General features: G+C 38.3%; 1 protein-coding gene across 10 annotated transcripts in view; it reads left to right on the forward strand.

Moving 5' to 3' along the window:
- CROT (carnitine O-octanoyltransferase) overlaps nt 1–20630 on the forward strand; it is a 95992-nt gene that overhangs the window by 4178 nt on the left and 71184 nt on the right. For all 10 annotated transcript variants that reach the window (XR_013829872.1, XR_013829873.1, XR_013829874.1 and 7 more), the window contains exons 4-7: nt 741–865; nt 2310–2491; nt 2663–2787; nt 10391–10499. Coding sequence is in view for 5 of the 10 variants with exons in the window: in XM_079932194.1 (XP_079788320.1) it covers nt 741–865; nt 2310–2491; nt 2663–2787; nt 10391–10499 (541 nt within the window). In the remaining 5 variants the exon portion in view is untranslated. The remainder of the gene's footprint in view (nt 1–740; nt 866–2309; nt 2492–2662; nt 2788–10390; nt 10500–20630) is intronic.

Here is a 20630-nt window from a genome sequence, read left to right on the forward strand (position 1 = left end):
TCGCATCTACTTTCATCTTGGAATTCTAGTTTCTTTTTTAAAAAATTCACTGATTATTCACTTGTGCTCTCTGAATGCAGCTATTTAAATTAACTTTAAGAGAAGACTTTGAAGTGACAAAAATAAAACAAAAGGAAGATATTAATGCCCCTTGATTTTTAATTTACTTTCATCTATAGCTTAATTTTCAGAACACTTGGTTTTCATGGACTAGGACCCCTGTATTCTGTGTGTGTGTGTGTGTGTGTGTGTGTGTGTGTGTGTGTGAAATCGCTATTGGCCAGAAGGGACCCTACAGTGCTCTGGGAAGGCTTTACACTTAAATTTACATACATATTGCACTTATGTTCATAATGTTTAAGGCTCTACTTCGACATTAGTGGAAAGAAGCTTTAATTTCTCTCAGTCATGGCTAAACAGGATTTACTTTCTTATTGGACTAGTAGCTAGATGATAGTCCTGTATGTCATTTTAACTATCATCGTCTAGAATGATTTTTAAATAATTTTGGGGGAAGTAGTTATCGACTACGTAGTATCCACCGTTTTATTTTTTCCAGTATTTTGCATTATTGCTTTTCAGCCATTTTCATGTTGTAAACTCTATTATAATTTAGTGGACTGCTCTAATACATAAGTGTTTTATATAACTGAGTCAAGATTTGTGTAAGTAATAATAATTGAGGTGAGTTTGTGGTACTTGATATATAAGTACTTTAACGCATATTTTTTTCTTTATAGTAAAGCCATTTGCAAATGAAGAAGAATATAAGAAAACTGAAGCAATTGTTCAAAAATTTCAAAATGGTATTGGAGAAAAATTGCAGCAGAAATTACTTGAAAGGGCAAAAGAAAAAAGAAATTGGGTATTTATGTTATTGTACTTAGAATATTGATACTTAATGAAAAATAAAAGTGTATGTGGCTTTCATTTTTAAATTATTACTGTACTGTAAAATCCTTGTAGTTATTGTTGTCTTTATCATCATCCAAAAGAATGAGTGAATTGTTTAACTCTGGGAAGTTTTAAGTAAGTGTTGTGTGTGGGCTCTTCTCCTTTTGGGGAACCTGTTAAAATGCAGAGTTCCTGGGACCAGTGATTCTGATTCAGTATCTCTGGAATTGGGGCCCAGAAATCCTGATTTTCACAACTACTCCATGTGGTTCTGATGCAGGTCATCTGTAGACCATGCTTGAGAAAAACATTTTGCCCAGATAATCAAAGTCCCACAACACTAAAATAAACATCACATTGGTGGCATACAAATATTTAAACAGTACGTAGGAGAAAAGGGCCATTACAAAACTGGAGTGGAGAATGGTTATGAGTATTCTATGTTTTAGTTAGATAGATTGAGGAGACAGTCGTTTCATAATTACTGAGGATTTCGGTAATTTGCCACAAGGAACCTTCTTTGACTTTTTCGTCTTAACTACTCTGCTTCTGTAGTACAAACCAGAGGATGAGCTTCCGTAATTTAAGATATTGCCTTGATCTAGAAATAATGATTGTAACTCTCATTTAGTTTTAGAAATAAAAAGCAAGCTGATCTTCTCATTCTCCTTTGATATCTATGATGGAATAATAAAATTTTATACCTCAAGATGCCTTTTTTCTCAGTCTTGAGCCTTGAGTGACTTTAATTAAATTAGGGTAAAGGTAAAGAAGTTGTTGTTCTGCCTGTATCCTTTTCACTTATATCTTTTTCCAAATGACCGATTATAGTTTATAACATCAAATTCTTCAAAAAGAGCTCCAGGTAATTTGGTGACATCCACTTACTTATACATGAAATTCAATTGCACGTCATGAAAGAGGGACGCATAGAAAGTGGTGTCACTGAAAAATCCAAATTAGTTTTAAGCCTACTGAAAAGTTTTCATATTTCTATGAAAAAGGAAATAGGAAAGTTATAATGCCTTAATAATTGTTATAATTGAGGATTTGTTGAATATCTATTGTACCCCAGGTACTCTAAGGAAACACACCTAGAGTACTTTGTTGGGTACTCCTGGTACTCTGAGTACTTGGTGATTTCAGCATGATCAGTCTGAAGGTGTTTGTTTCGGTGCTTTCTTGTTTCATGTTTTTGATAATGTAGTTGAACTTAATTCAGATCCCATAATTCTGAAAGAAAGAAATGATCACAGTACCGTTTTTTAATATCTGTGATGATTTAAAACGAAACATGTTTTTAAGTGTTGAAGACTAATTAAAGAAAAAAGGACAAATAGAGCTTTTTTCCCCCCAGCAGTTACACACTGAAGTATTATCAGTAGCATTAGGCTGATGTTCTCAATTTCTTTTAGCTGGAAGACTGGTGGCTGAATGTTGCCTACCTGGATGTTCGTATACCATCACAACTGCATGTCAACTTTGGGGGTCCTGCAAGCCATATTGAACACTATTGGCCTCCAAAGGAAGGCACGCAATTGGAAAGAGGAAGTATAAGTCTTTGGCATATCTTGAACTACTGGCAGCTGTTAAGAAAGTAAGGATAGTTATGTCAATTTGGTTACCTATTTACCCAAGGTCTCAGGTCGCACAATGTTGAGAAGCTTAATGTACTCATTTGGGGATAAATACTATACGTGTGACTGTTTGGTTTATAAATTTTATAATGATTTCTTGGTCAATATACTTTTTTGGTTTGTTTTGATAGAGAAAAATTGCCTGTTCATAAAGTTGGAAATACTCCTCTAGATATGAATCAATTCCGAATGCTGTTCTCCACCTGCAAGGTTCCAGGAATTACTAGAGATTCAGTTATTAATTATTTTAGGACTGGTAAGTAGAAAACAAACACATGTACTTTTTCTGGTAAAAGCATTGGGATTTGGGTAGTTTTGCTGCAGTTTCTTCTGTGATGCTGTGGAACGTACTTTTTTTTTTTTTGGCTGCTCTGTGTGCCTTGCGAGATATTAGTTCCCTGATCAGGGATAGAACCTGGGCCCACAGCAGTGAAAGTGCCGAGTCCTAAGCACTGGACCACCAGGGAATTCCCATGGCACTGTGGAACATACTTTTTTTTTTTAATTTGGAACATACTGTTTTGAAAAATATTTCTCACTGGATTTTGACTAATCAGAAGCTTTCTATGAACCTTTTCTTTCAGTCATAGTGATTAGCTGGACGTAATTTGTGGGAATGGATTTTTTGCAGCTGTCTTACATGGTTCTGTACAAACCTGTTGCTTACGTTGCATCATTTGAGAGTTTAAATTTTAGTTAAAGAGTAGAATTACGAATCAGTTTTAGGAGATCTGGAGCATACAATCTGGATCCTTCTCTTTCTACCCTCCTTTCTTATGTGAATTCTCTTTTTGAGTGTTTGTATGTGCTCATCATGTCCCATGTGTCTTTGTGAGTATGCTTTCCTCCCCTCAGCCCACCCCTCTTCTTCGTATGAGGTAAGAGCCTGATACCCATCTTCTTGAAGGCACATGAGTTCAGATTGACGCATCAAAGTTCTTGTTTTTACAGTTAGTTTCATGGCACTTTCTGCTTGGTGTCCTAGCATATCTCCAAAGGGAAAATTCTGTAGTAGTAACTGCTGGTTTCCAGTTACTTCAGGAATTTTTCTTATAAATTTAATAACGTAGTTTATATTACTGCAGAATGTCATTATGAATGGGTATTTTTCTTCTATAAAATTTTATTTAAAAGTAAAATTTCATTACCCAATTTTGCTTATAGTGTGAGAAGTATAAGTTTACTTTCATGTAGAACTCAACTTTTTGTAAAACTCTGTAGGAGCTTGAGATACTTAATGTCCTTAAGACCAGACACATTTACCTTGATGTTGCAAGAGAAAGAATTAGGAACCTGGCTGTTTATGGCATAAAGTTGAATGTCCAAATGTGAATTGAAAAGATGAACAGGAGAAAATTGATAGGAGAATAGCAGTAGCAAATAGAAATAATATGCATATTAGTTAAGAACTATTATCAATAGACCTGGTTTTGAATTCAATCTTTTATCGCTTAGTAGGTATGTCTGTAGATAAGGTAAGTTCTTTAAGTAACAGTGCATAAGGTGGGGATTCATTAATTTAATAATGTACTTCTTGATACAGTGGTTTAAGCTGTCATGGTTAGTATGTTCTTGAAGTTACAGTTAGGTGACTAAGTGCAAATAGGGATAAAGCTGAGGGAATCAGTAAACATGGAAAAATATCATAGAGTTTGTGACAAATGCTATATAGAGAACTCAAATCACATGAGTAACTGGGGGGCTGTTTTAGATTAGGTAGTCAGGGAAGACCTCACTGAGGATCTGAATAATAAGATGATCTGGCACAGTTTTTTTGCTTTTCATTTTTGTTTTTGTTTAGTTCAGTGTGTTGGTAGTGGTGGAGGCAGAGGTGGTGGTGGGTGTGTGTGTGTGTGTGTGTGTGTGTGTTTGTGTGTGTGTTGAGGGGGAATCTTCTGGGCATGAATAAACTTGGCATGTTCGAAGGGCAATGTGGATGGAGCAGAGTAGGCAAGAAGGAGGGGGCGGATTGTAAAGATGTAAAAGTGTCTGGGTCATATAGGACTTTGTAAGCCAACTAAGGTTTTTTGGCTTTTATTTAAAATGTGATTAGATACTATTAGTGGGTTTTGACCAAGAGAGTGATGTGAACAGTTTATGTTTTAAAAAAGATCATTCTGCCTGCTGTTTGCAGAATAAATTTTTAGGAGAGAGCTATGTAGCAGCAGGGAGATGAATTAGAAGCTTGTTTTAGTAGTCCCAGTGAGCCATAATAATGACTTGTCCTAGGGTGGTAGCATGGAGGTGGTGAATAGTTACTAGATTCTGGAGAGATTTTGGATATGGAGTAAGTAGAATTATTCATAGATTGGTTGTGAGATGTGAGAGAAAAAGAGGAATCAGAGATGCCCTCAAGTTACTGGGCTTGAGAAGCTAACGGGGTAGATAGGTGTGTTGGTTCATGAGGTGGGGAAAACTGGGAGGAAATATATAGGGAAGAAAATAGTTTCCTAGACTGCACTGAATTTAAGATGCCTTTTAGACATCTAAGTGGAAATGTAAATAGGCAGTTGGGTACAGAGTTTGGGGTACTGGGGAGAATTCAGGACTGCAGATAAAGATTTAGGAGTCATCATTAGCAGGCATAGAAATCATTTTCTATGATTTCTATGCCTGCTAATAATAGAATAGGATTCTGTAAGAATCCTATAAGAATAGGATTACTTTTGGAATACATGTAGCTGAAGATGATCAGGGGAACCAGTATTGATCCTGCTCACAGTCAAATACAGTATTTGGTGGTCAGAGAAGGAGGAACCAGCAAAAGAGACCAAAGCAGGAAGAAAACAAGAACTGTGGTCTCCCAGGAGCCACGAGAAAGAACTGTTCTACCTAATGCTCCCATGAGGTCAAATGAGGTGGAAATTGGAAGTGACCATTGGATTTGTCAGACTGATGTGGACAGAGGCTGCCCCTGACAAGAGCAGTGTTAGTGGAAGTTGGGGAACGGAGCTCAGCTGGAGGAGATGAAAGCAAACTGAAGAAGTGGTGGCAGCATTTGGAAATAATTCTTGCAGAAAAGGTTTGGATGTGCAGTGGAAGATTTTGTGTGTGTGTGTGTGTGTGTGTGTTATTTATTTTAAAAAAGATGGGTGATACATCATAGGAATGACGTAGGAGAGAAGGAAAAATTATCTTGCAGGGGAAAGGATAAAGAACCAAAGACATTGAAAATATAAGAGCAGAAATGGTGGAAGAACTGGTCTTTGGCAGGAGCAAGGATGAGAGGCAGTGCAGAAAGTGTGCATCTAGATGCACACAGATGGGCTGATCTTGCTGTAGGAAGAGGAGGCTGTTCCATGTACTGCTTGTGTTTTCCTTGGTGAAATAAGAACTGAGGTGGCGGTGGAATATTTGAGAAAAAAAGGAGATGGTTTGAAATGGTCATTTTGGAAAGTGGGAAAAGCAAACATTCTGTGGAAACATAGGGTAGCTAAACAGTGTTGAGATGTGTTTTTATGAATTTAAAGTTAGACTATATGGTGTGTTGTGTTTTTTCCTTCAGCAACAGGGGCAGGTGCAGGGGAAGAGGGAATGAGGATTTTTGCAAGGGAGAAATTGTAATGTTGGCTATAGAATCTATCCTGGATAAGGAGAAAATTGAAGAAATTATGTGTGCTGAGGGGGACGGCAGCATGCAGGCTGCTGCAGATAAGAGGCTAGTCTCAATAACGAGGCAAGTTAGACCTAGTTTTGTTTTTTGTTGTTTTTTGTTTTTTTTTTTTTTTTTACCTTACGAGACCATTAAGACTAATTCAGTTTTGCTTTTCATCCTGTGCACCTCGTTTTACCCAAGAAGTTCAGACTTCGAATGTCATCTCTTGTCATCTAGATTCATGGATTTGTGCATAGCCTAATTTGACTCAAGTTCCCCACTTCTGGGACCCACCCTCCACTCCTTCCCAAACCCTTCTGCTGTACTTGTTGGAGCTCATGGTCAGCAGAATCCATTATATTCTCCACCTTTTCTCAGAAAGTTCCCCTTTCCTCCTGAAAGGTGCTGTTCATGAAACTTGGTTATTTTTTACACTGCTTTTCCTGTAACCATCTCAAATGGGGATTTTGTTTTTCTCTTACACTTTGGTACTGGAGGGCAAGTAGGAGATGTTGGTGTCTTCTTTATTTCCTGTTGCCCTTTTCGTGTTTTCTTTTCCCTTGCAATTTGAGCTCTTGAAAAAAAATGCTATCAGGTTATGTCACCCCTGCTTGTCATTGTCATAGTGACTTCCCTTTTGGTCACTTTCCTTCATTCATTGATTGCTTTAGCACCAGTCTCACTGTCTGTCTCTCCGTTACTACCTCAGTCACATTCTTGCTGGCCTCAGCCTCCATTTGTGGATGACCTGTGGCTTCTCCTTCCTTCCTCTCCTTCTCAAGCAGCCACCCACTCCCATGGCCCAGCCATAGACCTTGTTGTAATCGAAAACCCTCTCACCTCCAGCAGTGTGGTTGTAGGCATCTCACTCTGACCTCCACCTTCTTTTCACAACTCACTTCCTTTCGGTCCACCTCAGCCATTTCTTTGACCACATCTTGACTTAAAATTCAGTTACTCTGCAGTTCTTCGCTGTTTCATTTCTCCCTCCCCGTGGCCACATCTTCACATCTCTCTGTGGTTCTTTCCTGTCACCACTCCTTACGTATACATTCAAACCTTTGCTCACCTGCTCCCTCCCTCCCCACTCCACCCCCGCCTCAGCACTTTAAATTTCAGTCTTCTGTCTTTCCTCCACATATTCAAGACACCTACCCTAGCAATTCACTTGGCCAAAGAAAACCACAAAACATCACTTAACTTTTCTCAGTCAAACCTCAAGTGGACGGAAAGCACTGCCTTGCTGTATTCTTTTGTCAAGCTCTTCTCTCACTTCCAGAGAAGACTGTTTCATGCCTTTCTCCTTCTTTATTCCCAGCCAATGAACTCCTTTATTTCTCAACAAATGTAAAGCAATGTTTCTATCACCAAAGTTGCCAGCCTATCTGATAGGCAGAATAATGACCCCCAAATATGTCCACTTCCTAATCCTTGGAACCGACTGAATGTTACCTTAAATGGTAAAGGAGAATTGGGTTGCAGATGAAATTGAGTTTGCTAATCAATTGACCTTGAGATAGGGAGATTATCCTGGATTATTCAGGTGCGCCCAGAGTAATCATAAGAATTCTTACAAGTGAAGAAAGAGGCAGAGGAGAGAACCAAAGGGATGCAAGCATGAGAAAGTCATGATCCTCTCTTGATAGCTCTGAAGATGAAGGAATGGAGGGAATTCCCTGGCGGTCCAGTGGTTAGGACTCAGCACTTTCACTGCCAGGGTCCAGGTTCGATCACTGATCGGGGAACTAAAACCCTGCAAGCCGTGTGGGGCAGCCAAAAAAAAAGAAAATGGAGGAATGGGGCCCTGAGCCAAGGAATGTGGGCAGCCTCTAGAGGCTGAAAAAGCAAAGGAAGCAGATTCTCCCCTAGAGCCTCCAGAAGGAACACAGACTTGGTGACACCCTCATTTTAGCCCAGTGAGACACATTTCAGACTTCGGTCCCCAGACCTGTAAGACAATAAATTTGTGTTGCTAGTGGTGATTTACCACTAAGTTAGTGGTAATTTATTACAGTCATAGAAACATTCATTCAAATATTGCCCATTCTGTAACCTCCTTGCAGTACACTACTGCATATTCATATACTTTGTCTTCTCTTTTTAAGAGTGTGGAACTGTTCTGACTCCTAAGGATAACCCTTCTGTAAGGTGCCCTGGGCTCCACCACCTCTTGTTTAATCAAGGACCTTGCTTCTGCATTATCCTTTCTCTCTGTGCTGCATTAACAGTTTTCCCTCTTTAGCGGGTTGTACCAATTTGTAATATCTCCCTTCTTAAAAAGAAAAAATTGACCTCTTGCTTCCTTCAAGTGTCACACCCCAGTCAAAGCCACCATCAGCTCTCACTTAGGTGGTTCTCACCTGGACCACTTCAGTTACCTCCTAACTGATCTTGCTGTATAGTTTCTTCCCTCTTAAAATCTGTTCTCCATATGGCAGCTAGAGTGCCCTTTGTAAAGTATTAATTAGGTGACATTATTACTATCCTGCTTAAAACCTTCCATTGGCTTCTTTTCCATCATACGTCAAATTGCAAACCCTTTCTAAGGCCAATATGGTCTAGCCCCAATTTTTTCTACCATTCTACCCATTTCTCTCTGCTGTAGCTGCACTGACCTTGTTTCCCTTTAAGCAGACCAGCTCATTTTTGTCCTGATGCCCTTGTACTTGCTGTTTCCTCTACCTGGAACTCTCTTCCTGCAGGTATTTCTGTATTCGCACCTTTGCTTCATTTCTCTGCTCAGATATCCCCTCTTATGCTCATCCTGTGGCAGCACCCTTCTGTCATCCTCTTCCCAAATATTTATTGATTAACTTGGCATCAGGTTTATTTTATTTTTTCTTTTGCAGCCTGAAATTTTAGGTAATAGAGGACAGCAATAAAAGGTAGTGGTGGTAAATGTGAAAGGGTATGGAGGTTTTTGAAGGGGAAGAAAGAAGAAATGGTTTGGAAATAGCCATGAGGGACAAAGGAAATACATACCTCACCTACAAGGACTTGAGGAAATAGGATATAAGAGAAAAAATAATAGTGCTATCAGGAAATGGCTCTTCCTCTTAGCTGATGAATAGATTTCATTAGATAATCTGTGTAAAACATTTAGCACAGTTCCTTGTACGTAATGTCAACCAATAAATTTACTTCCAGTGGCAGTATATGTCTTTCCTAACTTTCTTCCTCCTCTTTCTTTTTTGAGAGGGAAGGAGCAGAGATCTTATAGGAAGACCCTTCTCAAAGGGACTAGTACTTGAAAAATGGGACTAAATCAGGATAGTCTCAAAAAATTTTTCAAAAATAAATAGTTCTTGGGGAATTAAGATGTGCCAAATGAGTCATAGAATCAATTATCAGTGGCTTACCAGGTGTCATCAGAGCCTTAAGTAATGCTACAGATTGGGCAAAATGCTTTCTCCTTGCCACCCAGGCATACAGTGTCCTTATTCTGCTGAAAACTATTTTATTGAGAAATCACAGCTAGATACTATTGCAGTTAAATTATGTGATGATCAATAAACATTAAAATAATCCCCAAGCAGGACAGGAATAAAGACGCAGACGTAGAGAATGGACTTGAGGACACAGGGAGGGGCAAGGGTAAGCTGGGACGAAGTGAGAGAATGGCATGGACTTAACACATACTACCAAATGTAAAATAGATAGCTAGTGGGAAGCAGCCGCATAGCACAGGGAGATCAGCTCAGTGCTTTGTGACCATCTAGAGGGGTGGGATAGGGACGGAGGGTGGGAGGGAGACGCAAGAGGGAGGACATATGGGGATATATGTATATGTATAGCTGATTCACTTTGTTATAAAGCAGAAACTAGCACACCATTTTAAAGCAGATATACTCCAATAAAGATGTTAAAAAAAGAAAAAGAAAAACCCCAAAAGAAACTTAACTCAAATAGCTCTCCTCCAGGATTTCTCTGCGACCCTTTTCTCTTCCCATCCTATCCATAAATAAAACTAGAAAGTCCTGCAACAATACGGAATTTATATGATTCTTAAGGTATACAAATATTTGAAACTTTCGTGGATTTTTAGATGTTTTACATGGACGGGTTTCAGGAACATGTATTTATGACATAATAACTGAAATTTTATCACCTTATTAAAGTATTTTTATTCATGTGACATATTTGATGAATATATGAGAGATAAAATATTGGAGGAATTTTTTTTTCTGTTGGATATAAATATGCAGCTTTACTCTTGCTTAACTTTGAGAGATTTGAGTCTTCTATTTTCTTTTTCTTTTTCCAGAGAGTGAAGGGCATTGCCCAAGTCACATTGCAGTGATGTGTCGAGGCCGAGTTTTTGTGTTCGATGTAATGCATGAAGGATGTTTGATGACCCCACCAGAGATTCTCAGGTTTTCACACTACTTTCTTTTTTTTTAAAATCTCTGTATATTTTAAATTTATTTTATTTATTTATTTTTGGCTGCTTCGGGTCTTAGTTGCGGCAGACGGGATCTTCATTGCAGCATGCAGGATCTTTTGTTGTGGTGTGCGGGCTTCTCTCTAGTTGTGGCACGTGGGCTCCAGAGTACGTGGGCTCAGTAGTTGTGGTGCGCAGGCTTAGTTGCCCCGTGGCATGTGGGATCTTAGTTCTTGGACCAGGGATCGAATCCGCGTCCTCTGCGTTGGAAGAAGGATTCTCAACCACTGGACCACCAGGGCAGTCCCTCATCCCTCAGACTACATTCTTTTTTAATTTTATTTATTTATTTATTTTTAATTTTTGGGTGTGTCTGGTCTTAGTTGCGGCACGTGGGATCTTCGTTGCGGTGCATGAGCTTCTCTCTAGTTGTGGCATAGGGGCTTCTCTCTAGTTGTGGCGCCTGGGCTTCTCTCTAGTTGTGGTGTGTGGGTTTTCTCTCTCTAGTTGTGGCGCCTGGGCTCCAGAGCATGTGGGCTCTGTAGTTTGTGGCATGTGGGCTCTCTAGTTGCAGCGCGCGGGCTCAGTAGTTGCCCCGCGGCATGGGGGATCTTAGTTCCGCCCAGGCATCGAATCTGCCTCCCCTGCATTGGAAGGCGGATTCTTTACCACTGGACCACCAGGGAAGTCCCTCAAACTACTTTCTTGAGTCTCATTAGGTCTTAAGATTTTGCTTAGGTTAAAAAATAGATGTTCAAAATTACCTTTTTAAAAGGTGACGGTAAGGTGAGAAATAAGAATTGTATATATGCTAATTTTAAAAAATCTATTTTTATTTTATTTTTAATTTAAATTAACTTTAAATTTCCTGGATGTATATAAATATATTCTCCTTGGAGAAAAGGTAAACATTACAAATATTACTCATCCCATTCCCTGTCCCCAAATTAATCACTGTTGCTAGCTTGGTATATTCTACCCTTCCAGATCTGTTGCAGTGAATTTGTATGCACATACAGATTTTTAAAAAAGAACATACATGTATTTTTATATGTAGTATATATTACATATATACAAATAGTATGTACATATAATAGTGTATACAGAGAGTATTATTTTGTATGTTTTTTGTTTTTTCTTTAATAAATTTATTTATTTTTTTCTGCATTGGGTCTTCATTGCTGCGAGTGGGCTTTTCTCTAGTTGTGGCGAGCGGGGGCTACTCTTGTTGTGGTGCGCGGGCTTTTCATTGCGGTGGCTTCTCTTGTTGCGGAGCACAGGCTCGAGGCGTGTGGGCTTCAGTAGTTGTGGCGCGTGGGCTCGGTAGTTGTGGCTCCCGGGCTCTAGAGTGCAGGCTCAGTAGTCGTGGCGCACGGGCTTAGTTGCTCCATGGCATCTGGGATCTTCCCGGACCAGGGCTCGAACCTGTGTCCGCTGCATTGGTAGGCAGATTCTTAACCACTGCACCACCAGGGAGGTCCTGGGTATAGTTGTTTTACAATGTTGTGTTAGTTTCTACTGTACAGCGAAGTGAAGTTCCCTGTGCTATACAGCAGGTTCTCATTAGTTACCTATTTTATACATATTAGTGTATATATGTATATATGTCAATTCCAGTCTCCCAATTCATCCCATCCTCCCCTTCTCCCCTTGGTGTCTATACATTTGTTGTCTACATCTGTGTCTCTATTTCTGCCCTGCAAACCGGTTCATCTGTACCATTTTTCTAGATTCCACATATATGCGTTAATATACGATATTTGTTTTTCTCTTTCTGACTTACTTCACTCTTTATGACACTTTCTAGGTCCACCCACGTCTCTACAAATGACCCGTTTTTGTTCCTTTTTATGGCTGAGTAATAGTCCATTGTATATTTGTACCACATCTTCTTTATCCATTCATCTGCTGATGGACATTTAGGTTGCTTCCATGACCTGGCTATTGTAAATAGTGCTGCATGTGTTTATATTTTTAAAGTTAGTATTATGGAAAATTTCCAGAGGTAGCAGGAATTATATAATGAAGCTCCTCCATGTACTCACACCCAGCTTCAACAGTTATTAACTCCTAACTTCAACAATTATAAATTCATAGCCTCATTTCAACTATACCTGCTGTGCCCCTCCCGTCACTCCCCCATGGATTATGTTAAAGAAAATCTCAGACATAATATCCTTTCACTATAAATAGTATGACTCTCTAAGATATAAGAAGTCTTAAAAACATAAATATGCATTACCATTATCACACCTAATGACTTGCTTATTCTAAAAAGTTAATCAAGGATTCATTAGCATGTTAATATATCAGTACAATCAGTTGTTCAAATTTTCTAGATTGTCTTCTAAATGTTGAATTATATGAAGGTATATATATGTTAAATTATTTTTATTGAGTATTACAGACATGTACACAAGCACATACAGAAGTACATAGCTAATTACTCATGCAGCCACCACGCAGGTCAAGATACAGAACGTTTCCATTAATCCAGAAATCCCCCTTATACCACTTCCCAGTTACTGGGCTTTTGTTCCTTCTCAAGGATAATCACTTAGCTTGCTTGCAGTTTTTATTAGTACAAAAAATGCTGCTGTGAAAATTCCTATACAAGGCTTTGATGTATACATGCATACACTTCTGTCTGATTACACTCAGGAGAGGACTTGGGGAGTCATAGTGTATGTGTATGTTCAGCCTCAGTGGTTGTGCCAGCTTTCCAAAGTAGTTGTGCTAATAAGCGCTTGAACTCGTGTGTTCAACACTAGGCGTGTTGTAGGAGTTCCTTATACATTCTGGATATGAGCTTTTCATGGGTTTCAAAGTATCTTTTTGATCAGCAGAAGCTCTGCATTTGAATGTAGTCTAATTTATCAACCTTTTACCATACGGATTGTACTTTTTGTGTACTGTTTAAAATTAATTAATTAATTTTTGGCTGCATTGGGTCTTCGTTGCTGCATGCAGGCTTTCTCTAGTTGCAGCCAGCGGGGGCTCCTCTTCATTGTGGTGCATGGGCTTCTCATTGTGGTAGCTTCTCTTGTTGCAGAGCATAGGCTCTAGGCGTTCAGGCTTCAGTAGTTGTGGTGTGTGGTCTCAGTAGTTGTGGCATGTGGGCTCAGTTGTTGTGGCTCGCAAGCTCAGTAGTTGTGGCGCATGGGCTTATTTGCTCCATGGCATGTGGGATCTTCCTGGACCAGGGATTGAATCTGTGTCTCCTGCATTGGCAGGTAGATTCTTAGCCAGTGTGCCACCAGGGAAGTCCCTTGCCTATTTTTCTTTTTTTTTTTTAAATACAGAAAAAAAGAAATAACACTTTATTTCCAGATAATTAAAGAATCTAAAATGATCTATAGAATTAGAATTAATAAGTGACTTTAGCAAGCTGGGTATGACGTCTTCATATAAAAATTAATATTTGTATATACTAGCAGTTAGTAAAAGAAAATTTAAGAGAGAATTTACGAAACCTCATTTTTTTCACACACGCACACACACACACACACGCACACACACACACACTCACACACTGTATTTTATTTTTACAAGAGATAAATAAACTGACATCCAGCATTGTAAATGGATGACGACAACAAAAGCAACAATGATTGCAATTACCAAACACGAAACACACTCATACTACATCATAATATTGACATTCAGTCCAGTAATCCTCCACTGTAACAGCTCCTTTACTTTGCAGTGAAAATTGATTTGTATATTTTTTGCCTCTGAGTCCTTGTGGGATTTTTTTTTAATTCAAACAGAAAGTCACAAAAATTATAATCATCGTCATCAGTTCACTCAGTCCCATGTAATTATTTTTTTTGTCTTGATCTTTTGTTAGCACTTTTATAATTCATCAGTTTTCCATTAGAGTTCTGAAAATGCCTATTGATTCAGTTCAGCAGTGTAGTCAGTAACCAGAAACCTGTACTTGTCAGTCTTTTCCATGAATTCCTTGAAGATGAAACCCTTTTATAGGAACATTTTTGCGAAAGCATCAGAGTACACCCAGAACTGTCTGTAAATGACAAAAGACTTAAAAATGACCACAGTTAAAGATTTGATGAAAGTTCATAATAATGCAGTTGACAAGGAAATTTAGTTATTTCTGAGATATATATTTTCAAGTAATAACTAGAATTATGCCTTAAATATTATACCAGAACATATAAGATTTTTAGAAATTTCATGTAATGTCTGAAACATTTATATTAACATATTTCCATACAAATAACCCAAAGAAAGTTTAGCATTAGTTCTTTTGTTTGTTTGTCTGTTTATACTGCAGGTTCTTATTAGCCATCAGTTTTATACACATCAGTGTATACTAATGTCAATCCCAATTGCCCAATTCATCACACCACCACCACCATCCCCACCCCACCGCGGTTTTCCCCCCTTGGTGTCCATACGTTTGTTCTCTACATCTGTGTCTCAACTTCTGCCCTGCAAACTGGTTCATCTGTACCATTTTTCTAGGTTCCACATACATGTGTTAATATACGATATTTGTTTTTCCCTTTCTGATTTACTTTACTCTCTATGACAGTCTCTAGATCCATCCACATCTCAACAAATGACTCAATTTTGTTCCTTTTTATGGCTGAGTAATATTCCATTGTATAGATGTACCACAACTTCTTTTTCCATTCATCTGTAGATGGGCATTTAGGTTGCTTCCATGACCTGGCTATTGTAAATAGTGCTGCATTGGGGTGCATGTGTCTTTTTGAATTATGGTTTTCTCTGGGTATATGCCCAGTAGTGGGATTGCTGGATCATATGGTAATTGTATTTTTAGCTTTTTAAGGAACCTCCATACTGTTCTCCATAGTGGCTATATCAATTTACATTCCCACCAACAGTGCAAGAGGGTTCCCTTTGGTCCACACCCTCTCCAGCATTTGTTGTTTGTAGATTTTCTGATGGGCCCATTCTAACTGGTGTGAGGTGATACCTCATTGTAGTTTGATTTGCATTTCTCTAATAATTAGTGATGTTGAGCAGCTTTTCATGTGCTTCTTGGCCATCTGTATGTCTTCTTTGGAGAAATGTCTATTTAGGTCTTCTGCCCATTTTTGGATTGGGTTGTTTGTTTCTTTAATATTGAGCTGCATGAGCTGTTTATATATTTTGGAGATTAATCCTTTGTGGATTCGTTTGCAAATATTTTCTCCCATTCTGAGGGTTGTCTTTTTGTCTGTTTTATGGTTTCCTTTGCTGTGCAAAAGCTTTGAAGTTTCATTAGATCCCATTTGTTTATTTTTGTTTTTATTTCCATGACTCCAGGAGGTGGATCAAAAAAGATCTTGCTGTGATTTATATCAAAGAGTGTTTTTCCTATGTTTTCATCTAAGAGTTTTATAGTGTCCGGTCTTACATTTAGGTCTCGAATCCATTTTGAGTTTATTTTTGTGTATGGTGTTAGGGAGTGTTCTAATTTCATTCTTTTACATGTAGCTGTACAGTTTTCCCAGCACCACTTATTGAAGAGACTGTCTTTTCTCCACTGTATATCCTTGCCTCCTTTGTCATAGATTAGTTGACCATAGGTGCGTGGGTTTATCTCTGGGCTTTCTATCTTGTTCCATTGATCTATGTTTCTGTTTTTGTGCCAGTACCATATTGTCTTGATTACTGTAGCTGTGTAGTATAGTCTGAAGTCAGAGAGTCTGATTCCTCCAGCTTCTTTCTTCCCCTCAAGACCGCTTTGGCTATTCGGGGTTTTTCGTGTCTCCATACAAATTTTAAGATTTTTTGTTCTAGTTCCGTAAAATATGCCATTGGTTATTTGATAGGGATTGCATTGAATCTGTAGATTGCTTTCGGTAGTATAGTCATTTTCACAATATTGATTCTTCCAATCCAAGAACGTGGTATATCTCTCCAGCTCTTGGTATCATCTTTAATTTCTTTCATCAGTGTCTTATAGTTTTCTGCATACAGGTCTTTTGTCTCCCTAGGTATTTTATTCAGTTTGTTGTAATGGTAAATGGGAGTTTTTCCATAATTACTCTTTCAGATTTTTCATCATTAGTGTATAGGAATGCAAGAGATTTCTGTGCATTAATTTTGTATCCTGCAATGTTACCAAATTCATTGATTAGCTCTAGTAGTTTTCTGGTGGCAGTTTTAGGATTCTCTATGTATAGTATCATATCTGCAAACAGTGACACTTTTACTTCTTTTCCAATTTGTATTCCTTTTATTTCTTTTTCTTCTCGGATTGCAATGGCTAGGACTTCCAAAACTATGTTGAATAATAGTGGTGAGAGTGGACATCCTTGTCTCGTTCCTGATCTTAGAGGAAATGCTTTCAGTTTTTCACCATTGAGAATGATGTTTGCTGTGGCTTTGTCGTATATGGCCTTTATTATGTTGAGGTAGGTTCCCTCTATGCCCACTTTCTGGAGAGTTTTTATCATAAGTGGGTGTTGAATTTTGTAGAAGCTTTTTCTGCATCTATTGAGATGATCATATGGTTTTTATTGTTCAGTTTGCTAATATGGTGTATCACATTGATTGATTTGTGTATATTGAAGAATCCTTGCATCCCTGGGATAAATCTCACTTGATCATGGTTTATGATCCTTTTAATGTGTTGTTGGATTCTGTTTGCTAGTATTTTGTTGAGGATTTTGACATCTATATTCATCAGTGATATTGGTCTGTAATTTTCTTTTTTTTGTAGTATCTTTGTCTGGTTTTGGTATCAGGGTGATGTTGGCCTCATAGAATGAGTTTGGGAGTGTTCCTTCATCTGCAATTTTTTGGAAGAGTTTGAGAAGGATGGGTTTTAGCTCTTCTCTAAATGTTTGATAGAATTCACTTGTGAAGTCATCTGGTCCTGGAGTTTTGTTTGTTGGAAGTTTTTTTTTCGGTACGCGGGCCTCTCACTGCTGTGGGCTCTCCCGTTGCGGAGCACAGGCTCCAGACGCGCAGGCTCAGCGGCCATGGCTCACGGGCCCAGCCGCTCTGCGGCATGTGGAATCTTCCCGGACCGGGGCACGAACCCGTGTCCCCTGCATCGGCAGGCGGACTGTCAACCACTGTGCCACCAGGGAAGCCCTGTTGGAAGATTTTTAATCACAGTTTCAATTTCATTACTTGTGATAGGTCTGTTCATATTTTCTGTTTCTTCCTGGTTCAGTCTTGGAAGGTTGTACCTTTCTAAGAATTTGTCCATTTCTTCAAGGTTGTCCATTTTATTGGCATAAAGTTGCTTGTAGTAGTCTCTTAGGATGCTTTGTATTTCTTTGGTGTCTGTTGTAACTTCTCCTTTTTCATTTCTAATATTATTGATTTGAGTCCTCTCCCTCTCTTTCTTGATGAGTCTGGCTAAAGGTTTATCAATTTTGTTTATCTTCTGAAATACCAGCTTTTAGTTTTATTGATCTTTGCTATTGTTTTTTTTAATTTCATTTATTTCTGCTCTGATCTTTATGATTTCTTTCCTTCTGCTAACTTTGGGTTTTGTTTGTTCTCCTTTCTTTAGTTCCTTTAGGTGTAAGGTTAGATTGTTTATTTGAGATTTTTCTTGTTTCTTGAGGTAGGCTTGCCTGTTTTTCTATTGGCTATTTTTTTATTCTTATTGATTTGTAGTAATTATATTTCTGGGCACTGATCATTTATCAGTTATACAGATTGCAAACATTTTCTTCCATTTAACAAATTTATTTGGTAATTGAACAGACATTGTTAATTTTGATGTAGGCAGAATTATCCATCTTTTAGGTGTTTTGCTTTTGTGTCTTGGATGATCTTTCTGTGCGGTCCAGCTATATTTTAAAATTTCCAAATTTGACATACAATTAACAAGCCTGATCTAATAATTTTATTACTGAAAGCCACTCTCCCAGAAACATGTGATCCGTGGGCTGAATTCAGCCTGTGGCCTGTTTTGCTTGGATAACAGAGAATTTACATTACTATTTTAAAATCAGGAGACTTCACAGAAACATATGGATTTCTGGTTGAATTCACACAAAAATTCGGATTTCTGATTTCTTTTAAAAAAATAAATCAGGGCTTCCCTGGTGGCGCAGTGGTTGAGAGTCCGCCTGCCGATGCAGGGGACATGGGTTCGTGCCCCGGTCTGGGGTGATCCCACATGCCGCGGAGCGGCTAGGCCCGTGAGCCATGGCCGCTGGGCCTGCGCGTCCGGAGCCTGTGCTCCACAACGGGAGAGGCCACAACAGTGAGAGGCCTGTGTACCGCAAAAAAAAAAAAAAAATGTTGCTCAGATTTTTAACTCTCTGTTGATTCAACTTCTCAGGTGGTTTTCTTGCTTCCCTACATGCTCTACAGTCATCCATCCTGTGACTTTAAAATTCAAGTTTGATTTTATCTCACTTTGGCTTAATTCTTGAATGGTTTCTTTGGGTCTAGAATAGAGTCCCAGTTTTTTAGTGACGGTCTGGATTTGACCTTTGCCTGTCCCTTCAGCCTTGTCCTGCTCTTCCTCCCTGTGCGTCCTACACTCCTACCCCATTTTTGCTTGCAGTTCTAACATGTTATCTGTGATCTTTTCATGTGCTCATGCTTTCTGTTTGGATTGCCTTCTCCTGCCTTGTCCACTTTTAAGTGAGAATTCCTCCTCGTGCTTTGTTTCTGTTCATAGGTCACCACAAGGTCACTACTTCCTATTTTATGTCCTATTTCATGATTTCCCATTCTCTTTCTTCTCTTCATGGCCCAAGGACTTAGACTCCTTTAGACTCTCTGTATGCCTCATATTTATCTTTATTATATTGATTATTAAATTGTATTGAAGTCATTTATTTCTGTGTTTTCACATGCAGATGGAGCTCTAAGAGACTACTTACCAGGTCTATTTTTTTTAATTCCCTCTGCTTAGTACAAAGCAGAAGTGTGTGTGTGTGCATGTGTGAGTGAATTGAGTGATTAGGCCACTCCTATGCATTAGGAAATTTTATTTAGAAACATAAGATACATATTAGAAGTGTAACATAGATTGGTCAGATTCTGAATCTTAGTGAGTTGGAGCCTGAAAAGAGATGTATTAAAATTTGCAGTAATCCAGTAAAGAAGTAAGAGGTTGGGACTTTAAAATATGGGACACTCTACATAAAATAAACAATAAGGTCCTACTGTATAGCACAGGGAACTATATTCAGTATCTTATAGTAAACTCTAATGGAAAAGAATCTGAAAAAGAATATATATATATATATATATATGTATAACTGAATCAGTTTGCTGTACATCAGAAAGTAACACAACATTGTAAATCAACTATACTTCAATTAAAAAAAATTTTTTTAAAAGATGGGATAAATGCAGAAAATGTTTTGGAGATAAAATTAATATGAATTGGTAACTGGATTTAGAAAGAAAGGAAGCTGTTAAATGTGACTGAGTAAGCAGATAGTATTGTTAACAGGAGGAGGCAACAGACGAGGAGGTACCTTTTCCATTTTTTTCTTGTTTTTAATAATAGCATTGATTCAATTCACACACCACACAGTCCACCCATTCAAAGTGTACAATTCAGTATTTTTTAGAATATTCAGAATTGTGCTGTCATCTCCACAATCAATTTTAGAACATTTGTGTCACCCCCAAAAGTAACCCTGAGCCCGTAAGCAGTAACTCATTTGCTCCCCAACTCTTACCCCGTCCATTAGCAGACATTTCTCATATTTCCCAAACACTTCCACCCCACCAGCCCTAGGCAACCTTTCTGTCTTTCACTTAATCTATCTCTATGGGTTTGCCTATTCTGGACATTTCATATAAATGGAGTCTTAAAATATATAGCCTTTTGTGTTTGCATTCTTTCATTTAGCATATATGATGTTTTCAACATCCATCCATATTGTAGCATGTATTAGTACTTTCTTCCTTTTTTGGCTGAAAAATATTTCATTCTGAGACTGTACCACATTTTATTTAATCATTCATCAGATGGACATTTGGGTTGTTTCCACTTTTTGGCTGCTGTGAGTAATGTTGTCTTGGACATCTGTGTATAGGTTTTTGTGTGGACATGTGTTTTTATTTCTCTTGGGTATATATACCTAGGAGTGGAATTGCTGCATCATAACTCTATGTTGAACCATTTGAGGAACTGCCAAACTGTTTTCCAGTATGA

The sequence above is a fragment of the Stenella coeruleoalba genome (genome assembly GCF_951394435.1).
Source record: "Stenella coeruleoalba genome assembly, chromosome: 9".
In the NCBI taxonomy this organism is placed as follows: domain Eukaryota; kingdom Metazoa; phylum Chordata; class Mammalia; order Artiodactyla; family Delphinidae; genus Stenella; species Stenella coeruleoalba.